Genomic DNA, 25,512 nt, shown 5'->3' on the forward strand with positions numbered 1-25,512 from the left:
GACTGGTTGCATCACTACCTGGCATGGCAACTGCTCGGCCTCCGACTGCAAGGCACTACAGAGGGTAGTGTATACGGCCCAGTACATCACTGGTGCCAAGCTTCCTGCCATCGAGGACCTCTATACCAGGTGGTGTCAGAGGAAGGCCCTAAAAATTGTCAAAAACTCCAGCCACCCTAGTCATAGACTATTCATAGACTATTCTCTCTGCTACCGCACGGTAAGTGGTAACGGAGCGCCATGTCCAGATCCAAGAGGCTTCAAAACAGCTTCTACCCCCAAGCCATAAGTCTCCTGAGCATCTAATCAAATGGCTACCCAGACTATTTGCATTGCATCAAACCCCCCTTTTACTCTGCTGCTAATCTCTGTTTATTATCTATGCATAGTTTAATAACTCTACCTACATGTACATATTTTGTCAATTACCTCGACTAACCGGTGCCCCCCCCCACATTGACTCTGTACCGGTACCCCCTGTAAGTACCCCCTGTATATAGCCTCGCTATTGTTATTTTACTGCTGCTTTTTAATTATTTGTTACTTTCATTTCTTATTTTTTGTAGGTATTTTTCTTAAAACTGCATTGTTGGTTAAGGGCTTGTAAGTAAGTATTTCCCTGTAAGTATTCAGTGCATGTGACAAATAATGCATTACTGAGTACCACTCTCCATGTTTTCAAGCATAGTGGTGGCTCTACACTGGAGTTGCTTACCAAGAAGACAGTGAATGTTCCTGAGTGGCCGAGTTACAGTTTTGACTTAAATCTGCTTGAAAATTTCTGGCAAGGCCCGAAAATCATTGTCTAGCAATGATCAACAACCAATTTGACAGAGCTTGAAGATTTTTGAAAAGAATAATGGGCAAATGTTGCACAATCCAGGTGGTGGAAAGTTCCTAGAGACATACCCAGAAAGACTGACAGCTGTAATCGCTGCCATGTATTGACTCAATGGGTTGAATACTTATGTAATCAAGATATATTAGTGTTTGATTTATGTTAAAAAATGTCTTCCACTTTGACATTACAGAGTATTTTATGTAACCCGTTGACAAAAAATGACAATTAAATACATTTTAATCCCACTTCGTAATTTAGTCAACTTCGTAAAAAGTCAAGGGATGGAATACTTTCTGAAGGCACATTGATGCCTGACATGAAAAAGGAGGACACATTTACTTGTCACGTAGACACTAAAATAAAGCAAGATCATGTTTTAAGGAATCACAATAAAATATGCAATTAAATATTCAGCATATTTTCTTAATTCGTTAAGCATACGTGTACGTTGAGTATAGAAGGGAATCACTGGGAATCACACCCATTGGCATAATATGAAGTTCATCATGATCAAAGTAATCACCGTCTGAAATGATTTGAACTGAGTTGATAGAGCCTGGCAAAAATAATTCCCATTGAACACATAATTCATCACACTAATCACACATTCCAGGGGACGATTCTATGAGTTCATAATGCCCCAGTACTCTGATGTAGCACAATCTGGCCTCCATAATGATGATCACCACTTGAAATTGATAGCCATGACGGTTTACAAATATCTACTAGCTATTGTTTCCCTGCTTGTTCTGGGATCGCAAACCACCATTGTATATTCCAGTAGGCCACTGCGACACCCAGATTAATGAGAGGGAGAGAGAGCGAGAGAGAGATGGATATACTGTAAATACATAGAGAAAGAGAGAGAGAGAGAACAAGAGAGAGAGATGACAAGGCATATCATTAGAAACTGACAACCACAGCATTTCGTATGGCGATCCCAAGTACCATAGAGAGAGCCTGAGAGAGAGAATTGGAGTATACACACAATCAAATTTAGAAAATGGTACCAGATAGGGGTTGTTTGGCTAGTAACCATAGCATAATCCTTTTTGGTGCTACATAGAACCCATTTTTTAAGGTTCTATAAAGAACCATGCTCATAAGGTTCTAAATGGAACCTGTATGGTGCTATAAAGAACCCTTTCTTAAGATTCTATAATGGTTCCATTAAAGCAACAAAAAAAAGAGTTATGTTATGGTTACAACCCTTTTTGTGGCTATATAGAACCATTTTTTAAAGGTTCTATAAAGAACCATGCTCATAAGGTTCTAAATGGAACATTTATGGTGCTATAAAGAACCCTTTCCTAATGTTCTATAAGAACCCTTACATTCTTTTATATTATAGCACCAAAAAAAGGGTTCTGCTGAGGTTAGAATCCTTTTTGGGGCTATATAAAACCCTTTTTTATGGTTCTTTATAGAACCTTTATGGAGAATGGTTCAATAAATAATCTTTATCAATCTGAAAGGTTCTTTGTAGGTCCTTTTGAATAACCATACATGTTTTTTATTCTGGTCAGCCGTATTATATTGTTATAATTCCATAGGTGTTATTATTGTGTTAAATTGAAGTTGAATCTAGTGCACTAACTCTGGAACAGCTGGGGGTCCCTGAGGGAAGAATTGAGAACCACTGACTGATTTAGTCAGTTCTCATTTGACACAAGGCCATATGTAAATCTTCCACAAGACACCATCACTGGCCATAGTCATGTATAATATGTAACGGCATAAAACAACACATTCGATAAACTGAAATTACACACTCACTCACGGTTGTACCGAACCCCAAAATATTTGAATAAAAAATTATAATTATAATGTTACCTTTATTTAACTAGGCAAGTCAGTTAAGAACAAAATCTTATTTAAAATGACTGCCTAGGAACAGTGGGTTAACTGTCTTGTTCAGGAGCAGAACTACAGATTTTTACCTTGTCAGTTTGGGGATTTGATCTAGCAACCTTTTGGTTCCTGGCCCAACGCTCTAACCACTAGGCCACCTGAATGCGCCGCTGCCCCTATATTTTAATTATCACTAAAATAGCAAAGAAACATTGAAGAGCTCAAACGGTTCTTTGAGTCATTATGGTTCCACATAGAACCATCCCCCTTAAGGAACCCTCATTGTTTTGTGTGTAGAAACCAAACTCAACTCAACTCACCACCTCAGAGACCAAACTCAACTCACCACCTCTGTCACCAGCTTCATCAATAAGTGCATCGACGACGTCATCCCCACGTTGACCGTACGTACATATCCCAACCAGAAGCCATATATTACAGGCAACATCCGCACTGAGCTAAAGGCTAGAGCTTCTGCTTTCAATGAGCGGGACACTAACCCCACTATGCCCTCAGACTAACCATCAAACAGGTAAAGTGTCAATACAGGACTAAGATTGAAACCTACTACACTGGCTCTGATACTTATCGGATGTGGCAGGGCTTGCAAACTATTACGGACTACAAAGGGAAACCCAGCCACGAGCTGCCTAGTGACACGAGCCTACCAGACGGGCTAAATGCCTTTTATGCTCGCTTCGAGGAAAGCAACACTAAAGCTGCATGAGAGCACCAGCTGTTCCGGACATGTGATAGCCGAATGTGAGCAAGACAGACCCAACGATGACGCAATCTCAATCACACTCAACCCTGCCCTTTCCCACCTGGACAAAAGGAACACGTATGTGAGAATGCTGTTCATTTACAGCTCAGCGTTCAACACCATAGTGCCCACAAAGCTCATCACTAAGCTAAGGACCCTGGGACTAAACACCTCCCTCTGCAACTGGATCCTGGACTTCCTGACCTGCCGCACCTAGGTGGTAAGGGTAGGTAAAAACACATCCGCCACGCTGATCCTCAACACGGGGGCCCCTCAGGCGTGCATGCTCATTCCCCTCCCGTACTCCCTGTTCACCCACGACTGTGTGGCCAAGCACGATTCCTCCGCCACAATTAAGTTTGCTGACGACCCAACAGTGTTAGGCCTGATCACCGACAACGATGAGACAGCCTATAGGGAGGAGGTCAGAGTCCTAGCAGTGTCGTGCCAGGACACCAACCTCTCCATCAACGTGAGCAAGACAAAGAAGCTGATCGTGGACTACAGGAAAAGGAGGGCCGATCACGCCTCCATTCACATCGATGGGGCTGTAGTGGAGCAGGTCGAGACTTTCAAGTTTCTTGGTGTCCACATCACCAACAAACTATCATGGTCCAAACCCACCAAGAGAGTCGTGAAGAGGGCACAACAACGCCCTTTCCCCCCTCGGGAGACTGAAAAGATGTGGCATGGGTCCGCAGATCCGTAAAAAGACCTACAGCTGCACCATCGAGAGCATCCAACCGTAACGCTCTACAGACGCTAGTGCGTGCAACCCAGTACATCACTGGGGCCTACAGTATATACTAGGCAGTGTCAGAGAAAGGCCCAAAAAATTGTCAAAGACTCCAGTCTAGGTCCAAAAGGCCCCCCAACAGCTTCTACCCCCAAGCCATACGACTGCTGAATAATTAATCCCCCTCTTTGTTTTTAAACTGCTGCTACTCGCTGTTTATTCTCTATACATAGCCACTTTACCCCTACCTACATGTACAAATTACCTCGACTAACCTGTACCCCCGCACATTGACTCGGTACTGGTACCCCCTGTATATAGCCTCGTTATTGTTATTTTATTGTGTTACTTAAAAAAAAAAAAATACTTTAGTTTATTTAGTAAATATTTTCTTAATTCTATTTTCTTAAAACTGCATTGTTTGTTAAGATCTTGTAAGTAAGCATTTCACCTTTAGTATTCGGCATATGTGACAAATAAAATTTGAGAGAGAGAGAGATATAAAGATAGAAAGACTGTCACTGGCGTGGACCTCCTGGGCCATCTCTTGTATCCTTCTTTTCTTTTGAAGTGCTTTCTGCCCGAGTGGAGTTAGGCTGCTGACGGAGTGAGTTGGGAGCTAGTGGAAGAGGATTGGTCTCTATGGTGTCTTTTACAAAGGAAGCGAGGAGGAGAGCTGTGTGGAGCTTTCAGGGAGCCCTTAAGTTGATGGAGGACTGTGATGATCTAGTGTATTAAATAGGCCAAGCTGTGCTACTGGGAGCCCAGAGAGACTTGGTACTACGTTGTCTGGGAGAGGGCCCCTGTGTTCTTCTGTACTGGCAGATTCAACACTTCAAATGTAGGCTGCTGAAGTACATTGGGTGTGAATGCCCTGAATGTACTGTATGCAAGCTCGTCAGGGGTCAGCATTTCTGAATATATACAAATAGTTAATGGAATGTTTCTGAGATAATAACCAGGCATGGTGTCCACAGTTTAGGTGATAACAATAACCTACAATAAACGCAAGGAAAAGCAGAGAAAGCAATATGCTCATCTCCAACATCCAAGCAGCTTTGGCACGTGGGTTTTTGTGTTGCTCATTAGAAAAACGACATTCAGGCTTGGAGGTGTGTATTCTAACCGATTCCACGTTTGGTTAATGATGTTTGTCCCCCATGAGACACTGCAGAGGCAGTAGCCTATTTCAATGCATCAAAATCCCCAGAATGAATCTCAGATAACTCAAGAAATCTGTAAATTATTTTGACGTTTTTGCCGAAGATGATTTAGTTGCACAATTTTACATCTAACTAAGGTGTTTGGTGCAGTATTTCTCAAGTAAAAAAATGTGCAATGTGTTGTCTTATGTAAACTAAGTCGGGCTGCTGTGCAGGTCTGTATCATTATGCTATTGGATAGAGAGCAATCACTGCAGCTGTTCACCCCATGTTAGTGGGCAAATGTACATCATCAAATCAAAACCCAACCATCATTTACCCGTTGTGACGCACAGATGTTCCCAACTCCGTTTTAGACGAGACTTTATGACCAAATTATTGTATTTACACTTGTTAGTCGATTTTGACACTAGAATAACTGTTTATGACTCATATTGATGTCACATAGGCCATTTTCAAAGGGATTCGTTTCTTTTAAAGGCAGTTGCTCTAAAGAAAATAGAAAATATGTGACTGTCAGACTTCTGCCCCCTCAACCATGTGTTGAGGGGGCAGACTGCTCCCCACTCTCTTTCTCTCTCTCCAGAGCCAGGACTGTTATGTGTTGTTTCTGTTCTTTCGTCTGGGCTGAGGGAGAGAGGAGAGGAGCGGTGGGACCAGTCAGCCTCTGCTTCAACCTCTTAGGCTCTCTTTTGCTCCCACTCCCACATCCCTAGCCCCCCTAACCCCTCAGAGGACCACAGGACTGAAGCCTCAGGGGTAGAATGATGTGCAGCATTTACTGCACCAACAAGGCTTGTGCTACTGGAAGAGTGGGTCTATCTATGAGTTGACAATGACCTTCAGTTCACTTCTCTCCCACACAACCCCAGCCTAACCCCTCAGAGGAACACAGGAACAACTCAACGCCTTCAACAGCCCCTAAATCCACTCCCTCCTAGCACCAGCCTGGTTGGCCCAGTAGGTATTGCAGCACGTCAGTCTCCTACTCCCAGCATATGTACGTGGGCAGTCTTTACCCACCGGTCTAAAGTACACTCACATCTCCTCAGATGGCGGGGACATTTACCATTAATGCTTTCTTTGTCTCCTTATTTCATTAAAATGACATTATACATGTGTGCCATTACATAGTATAGGCAAATTACGGACAGGAACCTTGCATGACATGCACATAATTCATATGTATTGGGATGTTATATATTCTGAGTGGGGAGTAACTGAACCACGTACACAGATATATGTATAGATGCCAAGCACAGTTGATGCATGGCAAAGATGCACAGATGAATATCCACTGGATTGGTAGATACTGGTGAATAACGATGATATCTTTCATTTCAATTTACGGAGAAACTGTGGTGGTTAGTCATCAATGTACACAATAGGACTTTCCTCTCAGTAAACATGATGATATTTAAGTGGGTTTTGTTAGCAAATAACTGTTTGTGTTGGGTCTCAATCATTTGTGAGGATGCCAAAGTGGGCTATAATTGTTCACACTTCTGACAAATTGAGAGGAGGAGAAGAGAGAAGGAGCAGGCTCATTTCACACCTAATGTGAAACGATTAGGCCGATGATTTTGGTGGAGTTCAATTATGATGATGGTGGGGATGATGTTCTTTCAGAGAACATGTGATGCTAATAGAGTCGTGATTAAACAGCCGTCCGTATTCTGCAGGTGAAAATCACAGCGTTAATAACCCGCAGAGCCAGCTCAGTTAATTTGCTGGGACATTTTCACATATCCCGTCTCCTCGTTCTCCCTCATAAATATGTGTAGAGATGAGTTACCTACATATTTGACATACATGACATGTTTATTCATACAGTAATTATTATTCAATGCGTACTCACCTGGGCTTTGAACTCACAACCTCTTGGTTCACAGCATTCTGATATTTCTGCTACCATGTCTGTGTCAATGCCTGGTTTCACCTGTATTCCTACACTTTTGACTTCTAAGTAAATATCAGCTTGGTTAAAAATACACTCAAGAAAAACTATTATATTTGTCATTGCGATTCAGGAGTAACATTGAAACAGAATAATATGCCTGCCAACATTAAACTATACAGAGAACGGTGAAATTTCTGAAATAGGTCAAGGAAATCAATGATGAGAGAACAGTCAGATTAAGTGCTAACTGAAATAGCAGTGCAGATGGCACTCTTTAGCTATGTGCAGAGATGTATTATAGGTAATGAATGTGTAGAGGAACTCTACAGACTTTGCAGAACAGCAGAAAGATCAGCACACCTTGAATCCAGAGGTTGTGTGTTCAAATTTAGATGAACAGCATACTACTTACTTTAAAACTCAATACCATTTCATTACTTATAATGTTTTGGGACCATCTGAGGCCATCACGTGAGGTCCTGACGACTGGTAAAACAAATGTCTTGAGAACATCTTACAAAAATGCTAACATGGTCCTTGCCCTTATGGAAAAACAACATGAATTTCACGTGTGAACTAATGAGATCTTATGTGAAGTTAATGCGACAACATGTAAAGCAACATAAAACTAAATATGTGAGGGAGGTACACCCTTCTCATATTGAACAGCAATCTGCGCTGCTCGGTCATGTTGTGAACAAGGCAGCATGATGCATCATTCAGAAACATACAACGTCTCTTTTCCATCAAATATTGAAATTTCAAACAAGTTTTCATTGAGAAGGAAGATAAAGCGTATTTATCAAAAGCAATCACTTTTGCATGTAAAAACACAGAATTCGACTCGATACTCCATGTGCTTAACCTACATCACTTTTGTTTTGAGCCAACTTCGGCGTTGGCTTTGAACGGGGAACCTGGCTCACCTGGCTCTTACTGTGATTTTAGCTGTGCTTTTGAATGTGTGCTAATGGATATGCTGTGTGTATACATCTGTGTGTGGTGTGTTTTTAGAGTCAACTTTATGTGATGTGTATGTTTTTAATGATTTTATGGAACCCAAGACTCCCTGGAAAACAACAGAGTTGTTTCTGAGTGGAATATCCTGGCTAAAATAAATACAAATTGAGAAAAACATTTCCAGAGAGGCAGCCTGGTTCCAAAATCAATCACTTTTCACCCGGTGCCAACTCCTCCCTCCTCCCACCGGGGAAACCTGTGCCAGATAATCGAATCGCCTCAATATCTCATGTGAAGTGTTCCAAAAACACGTTTGCGGATAATTTCACATGTGAAATTTCACACGTGTGAAGTATTCTAAACACACATGGTTTCACATGATTCCCAAAATACATTTTAACATGTTAAACGTCGCGTGAAATGTTCCAAAAACATGTTTTCACATGATTTTACATGTGAAATGTCACATGTGTAGTTTCATGGTATAACATGTTGACATTTTACATCCCCATGTTGTCACATTTATTTAACATGAGATCATGTGTTAACATGTGGAATTCATGTGATTTTTTCTCGGTATGGGAACAATTCTCCATAATAATACAATCTTACCTCCACAAGCAGGTAAGTGAAGAATTTCCTCTTATCTCTTGGCTCCCATCTTTCTGCGACTGCAGGCATGTTTCCGTACACCAAAATGTGGCATTAACTGTAAAATTGTATGCAAAGGGACGCTAATTAGAGTTCCATTCGAAAACTGAATGTATGGTGCCTAAACCTTTATTTACAACTACTACAGTCAACCACTAGATGGCGCCTGTAAACAATCTTTGACACGTTATCACTACTATCATAGAAAACAAAAGGGTTTCCTCCTTTAGAAACCTGGGGCCGTATTCTAAAAACAACTAAGAATAGAAGTCCCGTATTAATTATGATCAAAAAGTTACAATTTATCCTCGATCAGCACTCCTACTCTGAGATACTTTAAGTTTGCAGATCACAGATCTTTTTATTTTTTTCAATGTACTCATTCTAAATGTTTGGCATGAGTTGATATGATGTTATGTTGATTCTCTATATCAACTTTTGACAGGATTACACATTATTCTGGTCCTTAGCAGGCTATACATTGCTATCATATTCATTACCACAAGGGGGCATTGGGGAGATAGCTGAAAAGTATCTGTCATATACAGGGACATGTTTATGATGTACAACATATTTCAGTGAATAACCTTGTGTTCAACTTCTCATGAGAGAGAGAGAAATGTATTTGTTTGGTTTAGTAGCTCAAAGAAACACTGTCTAGAAGAAACACTGTCTAGAAACACTGTCTACACAATCAGGCTACAATTGTTACAGGTATAAAGCACCTTCATATGAGTGATGTGAATTGAATGAGCAAATGTTAAATTAAACTTAACAACATAACACTGACCATTTTCGACCAATTAAGGATGGATTTAAGTCCAACAAACTTAGAGTGAATCACTGTGCTTTGCCTCTGGGCATTACATTTTTAACCTTGGCCCTGTGCTTGAGTGTGCAGCATGCATCTCGATACCCTCTATGAAGTTATGCATATTAACCGAGCAGACAAGCACGGTACATCTAAAAGCAGAGACCTGATTCTAATTCCACAGCAGATGAGAAGGAATACATTCTCCAGTAACTACCAGCTCAGAATGAGATGGGGAATCATTGTGATTCAGTCTATTCCAGGACCCTTCCATAACTATACTATTCTTAACAACTGTCTCCTCATTGTTTAAACATTTTCTGCTTCTACTGTATGGTGGGGCAAACCTTGCTCTTTAAAGAGGAGCTTTTGTTTACTTGTCTTTTATGTCAGAAGGCAAAAGCTAAGTACATCAGACCAGATCATACCAGAAGAGATCAGACCAGACCAGGTTTCCCAAAATAAATCGGGCCCTGACCAGCCCAGAAACAATGTGTGAGCAGATCGTTTTGTTTTGCAGTGCACTGCACTGCTAATGCAGACAGAGTGGGTGTGTGGTGTACCCCGGTTTCAAATGCTATGTACTATAGAAACAGTCAAGGTGGGAAAGAGTGTTCTCCTCAGACACAACTTTTGTCTAGTTCTGAAAGGCCACTTATGCTGAAGGAAGAATTCCATTTTGAGCAAGATTATTATTCTATTGTATTGTATTCGATCATTGGAGTTTTTGTCATGAGAAGCCTGGGAAAAGGGTTCAATTTGGGACACAAAACAATCTCTCTCACCTCAGCAGGGAGAGCTGTACGTTTTAGCCTTGAGTTATTATGGTGTTTCCATCTACCTCGAGCTTCTGTATCTCAGTTTGTGGCCGTCTTTAATCCATTTCCACGGCACCCTGATCATTGATCTTCTCGTGTTTTATCACCTAGCTTTAGGTAGAAAGTTATCTCAATCTCTAGAGATTCAACAACTCCTAGATCTAGTGTATTTTTTTCCCATCGTGTTTGAGATACAGTATAAGGGTCTTATTCCATTGTGTCATAAAAGCACATTATTAGTAGATATCTCTAAACACACAGTGCCTTCTAGGCAGAACTGATTATTCTTAGGCATATTTGTTATGTTCACCTTGCTGTCAGGAAAAAGTATTGTGTGTCAAATATGAAGATATGTTAACAGTCTAAACCGTAAAATAGCAATCATCAGGTAAAAAGATAAATAAGGGATTAGGCATGAAACATTTTCATCTGAAATTATTGCTTATGGGCAGGGGCACAACTTTCACTGGGGACAGGGGGGACATGTCCCTCCCACATTCTGAAATTGCATTTTTGTCCCCAGTTTTATCATTGGAATGTGATACAAAACGAGGCAACGGTGTGCTTTAGGACCATGCGGACGCCTCCGAGTGGTCAGGTAAACTATTTGGAGTGTTAATCCAACTGGATAAACAAAAATATATATATTATTATGATGCCCCCCCCCCCACTTCTAAAACAAAATTTGCACCACTGCTTATGGGTACCTTTATATATGTGTAAAATATGACTGTTCTCAGATTTTAAATAGATTTTAGGTGTGTATTAAAATGTGTTTTCTTTTGCAAAATGCTATATCCATTGTTTGTATTATGTATATTTGACTGTGATATGTGATTGTCTCACCTAGCTATCTTATGATGAATGTAAGTCGCTCTGGATATGAGCATCTGCTAAATGACTAAAATATAAAATTGACATTTTTACATACAGATCTCACAGTACTGTATTTAATTATTGATTTTAAAATATACAGTACCAGTCAAAAGTTTGGACACACCTACTCAGGGTTTTTCTTTATTTTTACTATTTTCTAAGTTGTAGAACAGTAGTGAAAACATCACAACTATGAAATAACACATATGGAATCATGTAGTAACCAAAAAAGTAGATTCTTTTTTTAGATTCTTTTAGATTCTTCAAAGTAGCCACCCTTTGTCTTGATGACAGCTTTGCACACTATTGGCATTTTCTCAACCAGCTTCATGAGGTAGTCACCTGGAATGCATTTCAATTAATAGGAGTGCCTTGTTAAAAGTTAATATGTGGAATTTCTATCCTTCTTAATGCGTTTGAGCCAATCAGTTGTGTTGTGACAAGGTAGGGGTGTTATTCAGAAGATAGACCTATTTGGGAAAATACCAAGTCCATATTATGGCAAGAACAGCTCAAATAAGCAAACAGAAATGACAGTCCATCATTACCTTAAGACATGAAGGTCAGTCAATCCGGAAAATGTCAAGAACTTTTAAAGTTTCTTCAAGTGCAGTCACAAAACCATCAAGCACTATGATGAAACTGGCTCTCATGAGGACCACCACAGGAAAGGAAGACCCAGAGTTACCTCTGCTGCAGAGGATAAGTTCATTAGAGTTACCAGCCTCAGAAATTTCAGCCCAAATAAATGCTTCACAGAGTTCAAGTAACAGACACATCTCAACATCAACTGTTCAGAGGAGACTGTGTGAATCAGGCATTCATGGTCGAATTGCTGCAAAGAAACCACTACTAAAGGACACAAATAATAAGAAAAGACTTGCTTGAGCCAAGAAACACGAGCAATGGACATTAGACCGGTGGAAATCTGTCCTTTGGTCTGATGAGTCCAAATTTGAGATTTTTGGTTACAACCACTGTGTCTTTGTGAGACGCAGAGTAGGTGAACGGATGATCTCTGCATGTGTGGTTCCCACCATTAAGCATGGAGGAAGAGGTGTGATGGTGTGGGGGTGCTTTGCTGGTGACACTGTCTGTGATTAATTTAGAATTCAGGGCACACTTAACGAGCATGGCTACCACAGCATTCTGCAGCGATACACCATCCCATCTGGTTTGCGCTTAGTGGGACTATCATTAGTTTTTCAACAGGACAATGACCCAACACACCTCTGAGCTGTGTAAGGGCTATTTGACCAAGAAGGAGAGTGATGGAGTGCTGTACCTGATCTCCACAATCACCTGACCTCAACCCAACTGAGATGGTTTGGAATGAGTTAGACCGCAGAGGGAAGGAAAAGCAGCCAACAAGTGCTCAGCATATGTGGGAACTCCTTCAAGACTGTTGGAAAAGCATTCCAGGTGAAGCTGGTTGAGAGAATGCCAAGAGTGTGCAAAGCTATCATCAAGGCAAAGGGTAGCTACTTTGAAGAATCTAAAATCTAAAATATATTTTGATTTGACTATTTTTTGGTTACTACATGATTCCATATTTGTTATTGCATAGTTTTGATGTCTTCACTATTATTCTACAATGTAGAAAATTGTAAAAAATAAAGAAAAACCCTTGAATGAGTAGGTGTGTCCAAACTTTTGACTGGTACTGTATATAGTATTCACACCTCTTAACTTTTTTGTGTTACAACCTGAATATAAAATGGATGAGATTTTTTGGTCACTGGCCTACACATAATACCCCGTAATGTTCAAGTGGAATTATGTTTTTCTTATTTACGTTTTTTTATTATTAATTATAGATGAAAAACTGAAATGTCTTGAGTCAATAAGTATTCAACCCCTTTGTTATGGCAATCCTAAATAAGTTCAGGAGTAAACATGTGCTTAACAAGTCGCATAACAAGTTGCATGGACTCACTCTGTGTGCAATAATGGTTTAACATGATTTTTTAATGACTACCTAATTTCTGTACCTCATACATACAATTATATGTAAGGCCCCTCAGTCGAGTAGTGAATTTCAAACACAGATTCAACCACAAAGACCAGGGAGGTTTTCCAATTCCTCGCAAAGAAGGGCACCTAATGGTAGATGGGTAAAAAAAAAAGCTGACATTTGAACATGGTCACTACAAAGATACAGGCGTCCTTCCTAACTCAGTTGCTGGAGAAGAAGGAAACCGCTCTGGGATTTCACCATGAGTCCAATGGTGACTTTAAAACAGTTACAGTGTTTAATGGCTGTTATAGGAGAAAATGGAGGATGGATCAACAACATCGTAGTTACTCCATAATACTAACCTAATTCAGAGGGGTTGGGTTAAATGCGGAAGACACATTTCAGTTGAATACATTCAGTTGGACAACTGACTAGGTATCCCCCTTTCACTTTCCCTAATTGACAGAGTGAAAAGAAGGAAGCCTGTACAGAATAAAAATATTCCAAAACTTGCATCCTGTTTAAGCGGCACTAAAGTAATACTGCGAAAAAATTGGCAAATCCAATACAACACATTACTAAGTACCACTCTCCATATTTTTAAGAATGGTGGAGGCTGCATCATGTTTTATGGGTATGCTTGTAGTTGTTAAGGATTAGGAGTTTTTCTGGATAAAAAAGAAACGGAATAGAGCAAAACTGAGGCAGAATCCTAGAGGAAAACCTGGTTCAGTCTGCTTTCTACCAGACACTGGGAGATGAATTCACCTTTCAGCAGAACAATAACCTAAAACACAAGACCAAATCTACACTGGAGTTGCTTACCAAGAAGACAGTGAATGTTCCTGAGTGGCTGAGTCACAGTTTTGACTTAAATATACTTGAAAATCTAGGGCAAGACCTGAAAATGGTTGTCTACCAATGATAAACAACCAATTTGACAGAGCTTGAAGAATTTTTAAAAGAATAATGGGCAAATGTTGCACAATCCAGGTGTGGAAAGCTCTTAGAGACTTACCAGAAAGACTCTTACCAGAAAGACAGCTGTAATCACTGCCAAAGGTGCTTCTGCAAAGTATTGACTCAGGGGTGTGAATACTTAATATAAATGAAATATTTCTGTATTTCATTTTCGATAAATGTACAAATATTTCAAAAAATATGTTTTCACTATGTCATTATTGGTTATTGTGTGTAGATGGGTGAGAAAAAAATATATTTAATCAATGTTGAATTTAGGCAGTAACACAACAACATGTGGAATAAGTCAAGGGGTATGAATACTGTTTTGATGTCACAAATGTATAATTTGTACATTTATTTCTTTAAAATGTAGTTATTTGTTACATTTGGCTGTGTAAAACCTAGCAGTACAACTTATTTATCTGAGAGTTTGACGATTATATAGCATTTAGCAAAAACATGATTATTTGACTCTCTGTATTTAAACCCTAAACTGATACATTTTAAACAAATACATGTCTGTCGTTGAACAACCCTATGCCATGATCAGATTGTGAAAAAACACACCAATCTCTTTAATAATTTATTTAAAAAATAAAAGCTAATTTTCTAACATTTTTTAAAATGGATATAGTGATTTGGAACAAAACTCTTCAAATGTAAACACTCTCAAATTCATAGACAGAGCTATGGATGCAAGGACTGACCATCCGTTATATCAAAATGATAGTTTTAATCATGTTTAAGGTTTTATATTGGTTTGCAAACATTGGAGTAAATACAAGCTTATATACTGGGTTCTGATGGGGTATGACAGTTGAAACTAAGCTCATGCCATATGTAAGTTATATTCTTCAATAATCAATCGGTACATATTTAATTTAAGGATTACATTTAATTAATGGATGTATCAACAGCTGATTACCTCTTTAAGGGTATATTCAAATACGTCTATAAACTGCTACAGATGAATTGCATCATCAATGTTTTACTGTGCACTGTAGTACAGTGTAGGTTGAAGATTGTATCAGGGATCCATGGGTACAGTAGCCTAGCCTACAACACAATAATGATCAGAGCACCTGAAACTGTAACAAGACAGATCGTAATAAGACTATAACAACGAATGTAGTACATTGAGCCTCATTTCAAAATGGCAATACTCTGAAACTCTACCGATATGAATGTTTTAACGTTTTCTTAGCTTCCCTCCTCGATGCACACCACCACACGTCCTTAGAAAGCATAGAGCCATAGGCTATCATATGTGGTGCATTGCTGTATTTTCTCATTCTCTGCACGAACCGTAGCCTACCTAACAAAATGCAGAGCAGTTACGACTGTGCACTGAACATCTACCCTGCGACAATTGCGACAGTCTCTGCAGTGCTGACGGGATAACGGGAAAAAGTCCTACCTTGGACTGCTCAAGGAGTTTTAGCGACTCAACAGCTTCAGAAGTCTGAACGTGATAAATAAACAACCAGACGTGATTCATATGTTTGTATCTCTACGGACGTTTGCTTCTTGGATGTACATTTAGTGTTCTACGAATTTCCGAGGTCCCTTCTGGTGAAAATAACTCATTAATTTCAATACTTTCAGTGTCTCCGGTATGTTGTCAATTACCTTGGTGGATGCAGCTGATGGGCTAGTGCGCATGCGCAACCCGGGTCAGTCTTTTTGCTGTAATGTCATGGAAGTGAAGGCTAGTTTACACCACTGTTGCTATCGTCCCATCCCCCTTCACCTCTAACTCTTTCTCCTAGTAAAAGGTGTCCTACAGTGGCAAGAAAAAGTATGTGAACCATTTGGAATTACCTGGATTTCTGCATAAATTGATCTTCATCTAAGACACAACCATAGACAAATACACTGTGCTTAAACTAAAAACACACAAGTTATTGTATTTTTCTTGTCTATATTGGATACATCATTTAAACTTTCACAGTATAGGTTGGGAAAAGTATGTGAACCCCTAGTCTAATGACTTCTCCAAAAGCTAATTGGCGTCAGGAGTCAGCTAACCCTGAGTCCAATCAATGAGACGAGATTGGAGATGTTGGTTAGAGCTGCCCTGCACTATAAAAAACACACAAAATTTGAGTTTGCTATTCACAAGAAGCATTGCCTGATGTGAACCATGCCTTGAACAAAATAGATCTCAAAAGACCTAAGATTAAGAATTGCTGACTTGCATAAAGCTGAAAATGGTTACTTAAGTATCTCTAAAATCCTTGATGTTCATCAGTCCGTGGTAAGATAAATTGTCTACAAATGAAGAAAGTTCAGCACTGTTGCTACTCTCCCTAGGTGTGGCCGTCCCGCAAAGATGACTGCAAGAGCACAGTGCAGAATGCTCAACGAGGTTAAGAAGAATCCTAGAGTGTCAACTAAAGACTTACAGAAATCTCTGGAACATGCTAACAAAAACACAGAAGTAAATCAACAACAGAATGGCTTGAACAGAAGAAAATACGCCTTCTGGAGTGGCCCAGTCAGAGTCCTGACCTCAACCCGATTGAGATGCTGTTGTCACGATCGTGTGGAGGAGAGACGGACCAAAACGCAGCATGAGGAAAATAAGCCATCTTCTTTTTATTATTGAAGAAGGCAAAACGAAACAAAAACACTTACAAACTACCAAAACAACAAACGATCGTGAAGCTAAATAACGTAGTGCACACACACACAGGCTACAAACGTTGTACATAGACAATTCCCCACAACAAACTAAAGCCTATGGCTACCTTAAATATGGCTCCCAATCAGAGACAACAGAAACCAGCTGTCTCTAATTGGGAACCCATTCAGGCAACCATAGACTTTCCTAGACAACTACACACAACATAGACACAGCTAGACAACTATACTAAACATAAAGCCAACTACTCTAAATAAACCCCCTAAACCTTACAATCACCCTGGACACTACAAAACCCACATAAATACCCATGTCACACCCTGACCTAACTAAAATAATAAAGAAAACAAAGAATACTAAGGCCAGGGCGTGACAGCTGTGGCATGAGCTCAAGAGAGCGGTTGACACCAGACATCCCAAGAATATTGCTGAACTGATATAGTTTTGTACAGAGGAATGGTCCAAAATTCCTCCTGACTGTTGTGCAGGACTGATCAACAAATACGGGTTCACATACTTTTTCTGCTCTGCACTGTGAATGTTTACACGGTGTGTTCAGTAAAGACATGAACAATTATAATTGTTTGTGTGTTGTTAATTTAGGCAGACTGTGTTTGTCTATTGTTGTGGCTTAGATGAAGATCTGATCAAATTTTAGGACAAATTTATGTAGAAATTGATAATTTATGCAGAAATCGGTAATTCCAAAGGGTTCACATACTTTTTCTTGCCACTGTATTCAGGAATATAGGTCACACACTAGGCATGGTGTCCGTTTGCTAGTCAGATACTATAGTGACATAAACTTCCAGGTAGCCTACATTTAGAGTGGCTAATATTTAAACATATGCTGTAATAATGGGGAGTCTCTGCACCTTAGACGGTCGCTGTCAACTGTATTGTGGTTCTGAATTAACATTAATGGTGCTGAATTACCGCAAGTGTCTTGTTTTCTAAATGTAGGCATATTTAACAGATTTGGATCATTCTTATCTTCTGACCGTGGGCCCAATTAATAGATATTTGAAAAATGAAAAAAGAAATCAGAGGATGTGAAAATGGTCTGAAGATAGTTGAAAAGAGGAAGATTGAGTTAATTAATTATGATTGTCCTCTCCTCCCTGAGGAGAGAACAATCATTATGGGAGTCCATTAATTACACCCACTCTGTATCAATGCCAGTAATAGATAGCCTATATCTTTAATGAGACTATCAAGTTTTTACACCATTTGTGCTGCACAATATTGCTACACTTGAACCACAGTCACATCAATCAGCCATCTATCCAGCCAAGATCAATAGGCAGGGCCAGCTCCAGGCATAAGCAACATAAGTGACTGCTTAGGGGCCCTAAACCCCATTTTTATCTTTTGGAACTCAGTCGGGGTCTCAATTTACTGTTGAGAATTAGAATAGTGGAATTCAGTAGGTACAAGTTTGAAATTTGGTTGTGCTTCAGCTATTATTTGTTTCTTGTTATGTTAGTCACTAACCATGTTTCCATCCACAGTTTTTATGTGAGTAAAGTCATTACGTATGAAAAACCAAAGACGACTGCTGTGATGGAATCAGGACGTTTCGGTACAATTGTATAAATGCCGACAAATAATTTGTCTGTTCGACATGGTGGGATTATTTTCTGTCCGTAAAATTCATTATGTGAGAAATAGCGGTGTAAACGACTTTATGCGCAAATATTGATATAATAACCATCATATCGAAGTAAACTTGCAGTCACACGATAATATGGTGTGTGATCCTCCCACTACGACTCGGGAAACCATTCAGTTTATTAGGCTATAGATGAAAACTTATGGTAAACTTCACAGGGTCTTCACATGCTGTCTTTGAGGGGGGAATTTAGAAAAAAAGTGCACGGTGATCTTGATGCTCCTTTCCAATAAATATTGAGGGTCTGATTCTGGTGACATGATGATCGATGCTTGGGTGCCATTTGACAAATAAAAAATATTCTCACTCTTATCCATAATAGTCTCATCGTGTACACTAGCCTATCTGCACTGTATCTGTGAGCTGTTGGCTAGAGCGCACGTGCCATGACCAGAGTAGGAACATTTGTTATTTTATGCAACAGTTTTTGTGACAAAACTATCGGTAGAGTTGAAAATGCGATGAAAAGCATATTTTCTTTATGCAGAATTTTTTATAGTCACATGGAAATCTAGCGCCAATTGGATGGAAACCTAGTTAGTGACAGTCACTCAATTAGCCTTGTCATTTTTTTTTTTTAGATTGATAAATTAGTCTAGCCAGCTATCTGAACGTATAGTTATCATGGCCAAATACCAACCAGGCACGCAGAGCATGTGCCCAGAGGCCCTGAACTTGGCTCCTTTGATTGTGTTAGTCACTCTCACGCTCACATATCATGGCATAGACATAGCAAAATATGCAGAATTGCTGGAAGTTAGCTGTAAAACTGCAAGAAATGTGTCTCTGCACATTTCTTGCATTGCAAAAAAAATTGAATTACATGGAATTTGCCATAAAATTGCTAAATGTCTCCCCGCCCCATAGCATAATGTATAGAATTGCAGAAATGTCACTTTAAAACGTAATTTATTCTCTCTGAATTTAAAATGGGGGGCAACCAAATCTCGCTTAGGGCCCCCAAAAGGCTAGCAATGGCCCTGTTGATAGGTATTGCTAGAAGACATTTGCAGTAGAAATTGATTGATTCATGTTGTCATTTGGAAGCTACTGGACACATAAGCCTAATAAACAGACAGGTCGAAATCTACTGTATACTGTGACTGTTTTACTGCTGAGCTAATTAAAATGCTGTCAGTTCATGTTTATGAATGCATGCGTTCCGGAGTGCATGCGTTCCGGAGTGCGCCTGCGCCTTTCCCTCAAGCGCCAGAGTGTAAAACAGGAGAGCACTGCTGATGTCATAGCAGCTTTCCAAGGACTTTACTCGGTGACTGCTCGTGCGGCCCAAGTGTATGCCAAGTCTTTATCAAGAGATGCAAATGATCTGCTTTTGATATTAGCAACGAGGATACTTTCTCAAAATCAGGTTAGGAGATTCTGTGTCTTTTTAAGAGAGTCTTGTGAGGTGCATGCCGACTGTGGTTGCAACCCGCACTCTTCATCCACGGTATACTTCGGAATGAAGCGAGGGGCAGTCGTGCGCGTATGATATTGGCACCCAGGTGTGACAGTAGTATTGGACATTTTACCATCTTACAGCAGGTTACCGCTATTATTTCATCATTTTATCGAGTATCGGGGGACCAATCATGTCTTCAAGAGAAAGACAAAAAGGAAATATGACGAAAGACAGCGTCAGCTTGCTGCCCTGCTTCTATTTCGTTGAGGTAGGTTGATTCTCTCTTTTTGAAGACTGTCTGGGCTGACTCGGAGAATAACAGGATAGTTACATTAATCATGACTATGAAAACATAATAAAAAAATACACCTCATTTCATTCGAAAAAACAAAAACAATAATGTTGCATGAATAGGAGGGCTGCAACGAAATATCAAAAAACAAGAAACAAAGAAATAGGTAAATGAGATGAATAATGATAATAGGCTATTGCAGTCATGGAACAATAAATGCCAGCAGTTCAATTTCAAATTATGTACATGATGTGTATGAATTACATATATTGATTGGTATTGATGTTTGGTTTCAATACACATGATCGAACACATGTTGTTGATGTTCTCTGGATGCAAGCACCAAACGATTCACTATGCATCAAACGATTCACTATGCATCAAACGATTCACTATGCATCAAGCGATTCACTATGCACCAAACGATTCACTATACATCAAACGATTCACTATGCATCAAACGATTCACTATGCACAAGATGATCAAACAGAGATATCACTCACAAGCATGCACATTTACTGTGTGCATGTGTGTTTGTGTGTGTGTGCGTGTGCACTCTAGTGTGTGCGTGTGTTTGTGTGTGTGTGTGTGCATTTATGTGTGTGGAAATCTGGACCTCTGTGGTAGGCAGTAAGTAGCATATATGACTCTATCAGACACTGAACATTCAGGACTCAGAAGTCAGCTCAGCTCTATTTAACCGATTCATGTCTCCTATGAAGCGTGGCTGCCAAATACCATATATTACTGTAGATCTAGGATTTTTTAACACAGCCTTTCATCGCAGTTCAGCATCCCTTCTCCACACCAATGGGACATGCACATTTCCTGTGATGTCTCTGGATATTTAAACTACACAACCTATATCACCATGTCAGGTGCAGCAAGTAACCCTTGTCCGAGCCAGAACGGCGAATAGTCCATTTTAAGGGAGTAGTTATTTTGAGGAGCGTCTAGTATCTTAACCATGGCTTCACTTTTAAAGAACCTTGCTTATTGATTCTATTAAGATTCTGAGTTATAGTGGCCTTGTAGAGTTTGTCTTGCCTGAGGCTTGTGTCTCTAGTGGAACCAATTTAGCACACAGTGTAGTGAAAACCGGTTTTAGATTAAACAGGGGGAAACTTTATGTTCAAAGAATGGATCAAACACATGGAGTGTACTGTACTGCACTGTACTGCACTGTTCTGCACTGTACTGTATTGCAATGTTCTGTTTTGTACTGCACTGTTATGTTTTGTACTGTATGTACTGTAGTACAAATCTGCCATCTTTTGGAACCTGTTCTCTGACTGGAAAGCCAGTTTAGTTCTCCCCTTTGGTCTAGCAGGAAACAAGGGCATCACCCCATACAGTGCAGAATGGAGCCAGTGGGGCTTATGCTGGGGAATACATAGCTCTTGAAATATAGAGCATAAGCAGAGCATTAGGCATACCTAGGCTACATGTAGATGTTGCAATGTATACACAGAAGGAGTTGCAAAGAAGTGTCATATTTATTCATTATCTTATTCATTTGTTCATCTGTTTGTTAATTCATCAATTCATAAGATCTTATTTTTGGTAAATGCCCCTCTCACCTTAAAGAGCATGTGGAAAACCATCCCACTGCTCCTGACAGCTACCTTTACAGCACTGCTGGAGAAGGAGAAACCACATGGCTGCTCCACAACACACATCTCAACTGCAGGCAATATTGACCACATCATGTCTCTGATCCACTGGCTGTTTCCAATGTCCACATGAACATACACACCATACCACTCAGTATGAAGTCATGGATTGGATATACATTATGAGTGCTATGCTTATTTGTTTTTTTGGAACAGAACACTTGTTTCCTCTCAACTGGTTCCTATGGTTTGATTATTATTATTATTTTTATAATGACAGTCTTATAGGGCTGTAATGACATGCGTATAGGGCTGTAAGACTTAAATGTGTGTGTGCAAGACACCCATGCTTGGTTTAATTACAGTCTTATAGGTCTGTACGTACTGTTGTGTACAGTAAGACACTCATCAAACCTCCATCATCCTCAGAAGGACACCTTTGCTGCCTTGTGAGATGATACCTTTAGTCAGTGCTGCAACACAGGGTTTGGAACCGGTTCAGGGAACAGAACCAAAAACCGGAAAATAGCGAAATTCTTGAAGGAACAGAATCAGAACCAGGAATGAACGTGATCTGTACTGTTCCGGAACAGAACCGTTATTTTAAAAGCATGGGAACCAGTTAATAATGTTATTTTCTTTTCCAGGATTTTTTTTCAGTCCTCAAAAAATCCAACAAAGCGCCTATGAAAAACCCTGACTCAGTCACTCAGAAAATTATTCCTGTGTCAGCCTGCCAAATGAAAATATTTTTCCAGTGCGTGTGTGTGCTGCGTCTCCCCCTCCAAAGCATAGGCTACTGTAGCCTACTGAAGTGCCGTTCTGCACATACAAGCTTTTTAGCTAGCTAGCTGTGGTCCGACGTTAAGCCAACTCTCGGAAGTTCAAAGACATTCAAAATTCCTCCATAGAAGCAACTCCTCCATAGGTATAATTATGTGGGCCTAATTCAGTATAATGCATGTCATAACAATATACCCAGCACTTTAAGCCAAGCCTCCTCCTCCATCCTCTCTCGCTCTTTCCCCACCCACAAAATTTCAGTTGCATCTCGCTCCCTACACTTCTGTCCATCACGCATGTAAACAACTATAGCTTGCCCGGTCTAGAGCGGCTCTAGCCCCACTGACTGGTGAAGTAATTTAATGTCAAGATAAATGTACAAAATATGAATTGATTTCAGAGGTTTAAAAGGAACAGAAAGGAACGATATAAATCAGTACTCTTTTTGGTTCGAACCGGTTCAGAACTATATTTTTCAGGTCGGAACAGTGGAACAATAGAATCAATGGTTCTGTTCAGAACGAAACAATTTTGGTTCCAACCCCTGCTGTTACATGCTATAAATAGCCCACACCGACCAACCAGTCCACTTTCCATTTCTAGCCATCCATTATTTAACTTCATCTGTCACTTCCCTGCCTTTCATTTCTGTAATCACTGGATCTGAGTTAAAGCAGAGTGAGATTAGAGGTACAGTCTTGTCTGGCAGTGGCAAGATAGGGGACAGAAATAGGACTGTTTGTGTTACCAGCATATTCATGTTCATTAGACTGCATGCACCTGGGGTTTAGAAATTGTAAATGTTGCAGTCTAATTATGTATGTTTTTAGAAAGACTAATGTACATGAATACATCCCATGTGAGAGTTTTCGAGGGTTCTCCTTTAGGGCTTCCTACTAAAGGTGTACTACGTTGCTGGTTTAGATTAGGGAGAGGCTCCTAATCCAGGACCAGATCTTTTAGTTCTAAGGATCTGAGTCTGCATTCTCGCAGTATCTCACAGGAATTTGGGACTTCAGTCATTTTTGTCATGCTAAAACCAGATTAGCCACATAGTGAAATGCAAACAGATGATATTTGCAAGGTCATTAAGCAAAAAACAAACAACCAAAACATCAATAGCCACTACAATGTAAAAACATGATTTTGTCATGAGTTCAGTAGCATTAGCTTGATTTTGCGCATCCACGACTAACTGGTATCGTCATTAAAGCATGCTAGTCATGCTAGCGACGCTAGTCAGCAACGCTAGATAGCATACGCTTCTACACCAGGGACCCCCTCCCAGGCAAACCGGCAACCCAAAGTATGTTAGCAAAATAATTATGATTCACATCTTGTCTCATCATCAGGTGATATGATAATGGAAAGGAGAAGTAATCAACATTTTAAAATGAAAATATTTGTTAGATCGTTTTTCATTATTTTGACCTCCCCAGATTATAATTGGTAGAGGAAGTGTAGGCATACACTCTACATGATAGTCAGCTAGATCTAGTAAAATGGGAACCGATGCAAACCTGGGAACCAATGCAAAGATTCTGGCTAATGTAGCTAGCTAGATGATTAGCTAGATGATAAAGCTTGTGAAATTGTAAATTGGTAAATTTATATTACACACTTTTCTTACAATTTACTTACAGTTGATGTCGGAAGTGTACATACACCTTAGCCAAGGTTAAACTCAGTTTTTCACAATTCCTGACATTTAATCAGAGTAAAAATTCCCTGTCTTAGGTCAGTTAGCATCACCACTTGATTTAAAAAATGTAAAATGTCAGAATAATAGTAGAGAGAATGATTTATTTCAGCTTTTATTTCCTTCATCACATTCCCAGTGGGTCAGAAGTTTACATACACTCAATTAGTATTTGGTAGCATTGCTTTTAAATTGTTTAACTTGGGTCAAACGTTTTGGGTACCCTTCCACAAGCTTCCCACAATAAGTTGGGGGAATTTTGGCCCATTCCTCCTGACAGAGCTGGTGTAACTGAGTCAGGTTTGTAGGCCTCCTTGCTCGCACACGTTTTTCAGTTCTGCCCACAAATTTTCTATAGGATTGAGGTCAGGGCTTTGTGATGGCCACTCCAATACCTTGACTTTGTTGTCCTTTGTAAGTACAACTTTGTAAGTATTCTTGGGGTCATTGTCCATTTGGAAGACCCATTTGCGACCAAGCTTTAACTTCCTGACTGATGTCTTAAGATGTTGCTTCAATATATCCACATAATTTTCCTGCCTCATGATGCCATCTATTTTGCGAAGTGCACCAGTCCCTCCTGCAGCAAAGCACCCCCACAACATGATGCTGCCACCCCCGTGCTTCACGGTTGGGATGGTGTTCTTCGGCTTGCAAGCCTCCAGACCGTAGTCTGGCTTTTTAATGGCGGTTTTGGAGCAGTGGCTTCTTCCTTGCTGAGGTGCCTTTCAAGTTATGTCGATATAGGACTCGTTTTACTGTGTATATAGATACTTTTGTACCTGTTTCCTCCAGCATCTTCACACGGTCCTTTGCTGTTGTTCTGGGATTGATTTGCACTTTTCGCACCAAAGTATGTTCATCTCTAGGAGACAGAACGCGTTTCCTTCCTGAGCGGTATGACGGCTGTGTCGTCCTATGGTGTTTGTACTTGCGTACTATTTTTGGTACAGATGAACGTGGTACCTTCAGGCGTTTGGAAATTGCTCCCAAGGATGAGCCAGACTTGTTTTCTGAGGTCTTGGCTGATTTATTTTGATTTTCCCATGATGTCAAGCAAAGAGGCACTGAGTTTGAAGGTAGGCCTTGAAATACATCCACAGGTACACCTCTAAT

The 25,512-nt window shown here is 40.0% G+C and overlaps 2 protein-coding genes across 3 annotated transcripts in view; one reads left to right on the forward strand and one right to left on the reverse strand.

The window, feature by feature from the left end:
- Positions 1-15,936, reverse strand: part of plppr5b (phospholipid phosphatase related 5b) — a 106,274-nt gene extending 90,338 nt beyond the window's left edge. For both annotated transcript variants that reach the window (XM_071415031.1, XM_071415029.1), the window contains exons 1-2: positions 15,708-15,936; positions 8,827-8,923 (exon numbers count right to left, since the gene is read on the reverse strand). In XM_071415031.1, coding sequence (XP_071271132.1) covers positions 8,827-8,895 — 69 coding nt within the window. In that variant the 5' untranslated portion in view covers positions 8,896-8,923; positions 15,708-15,936. The remainder of the gene's footprint in view (positions 1-8,826; positions 8,924-15,707) is intronic.
- A 3,903-nt stretch (positions 15,937-19,839) lies between these two features.
- Positions 19,840-25,512, forward strand: part of LOC139583690 (phospholipid phosphatase-related protein type 4) — a 38,642-nt gene continuing 32,969 nt past the window's right edge. Inside the window, exon 1 of the mRNA XM_071415034.1 lies at positions 19,840-20,276. Coding sequence (XP_071271135.1) covers positions 20,199-20,276 — 78 coding nt within the window. The 5' untranslated portion in view covers positions 19,840-20,198. The remainder of the gene's footprint in view (positions 20,277-25,512) is intronic.

This window comes from Salvelinus alpinus, chromosome 8 (genome assembly GCF_045679555.1).
Source record: "Salvelinus alpinus chromosome 8, SLU_Salpinus.1, whole genome shotgun sequence".
In the NCBI taxonomy this organism is placed as follows: domain Eukaryota; kingdom Metazoa; phylum Chordata; class Actinopteri; order Salmoniformes; family Salmonidae; genus Salvelinus; species Salvelinus alpinus.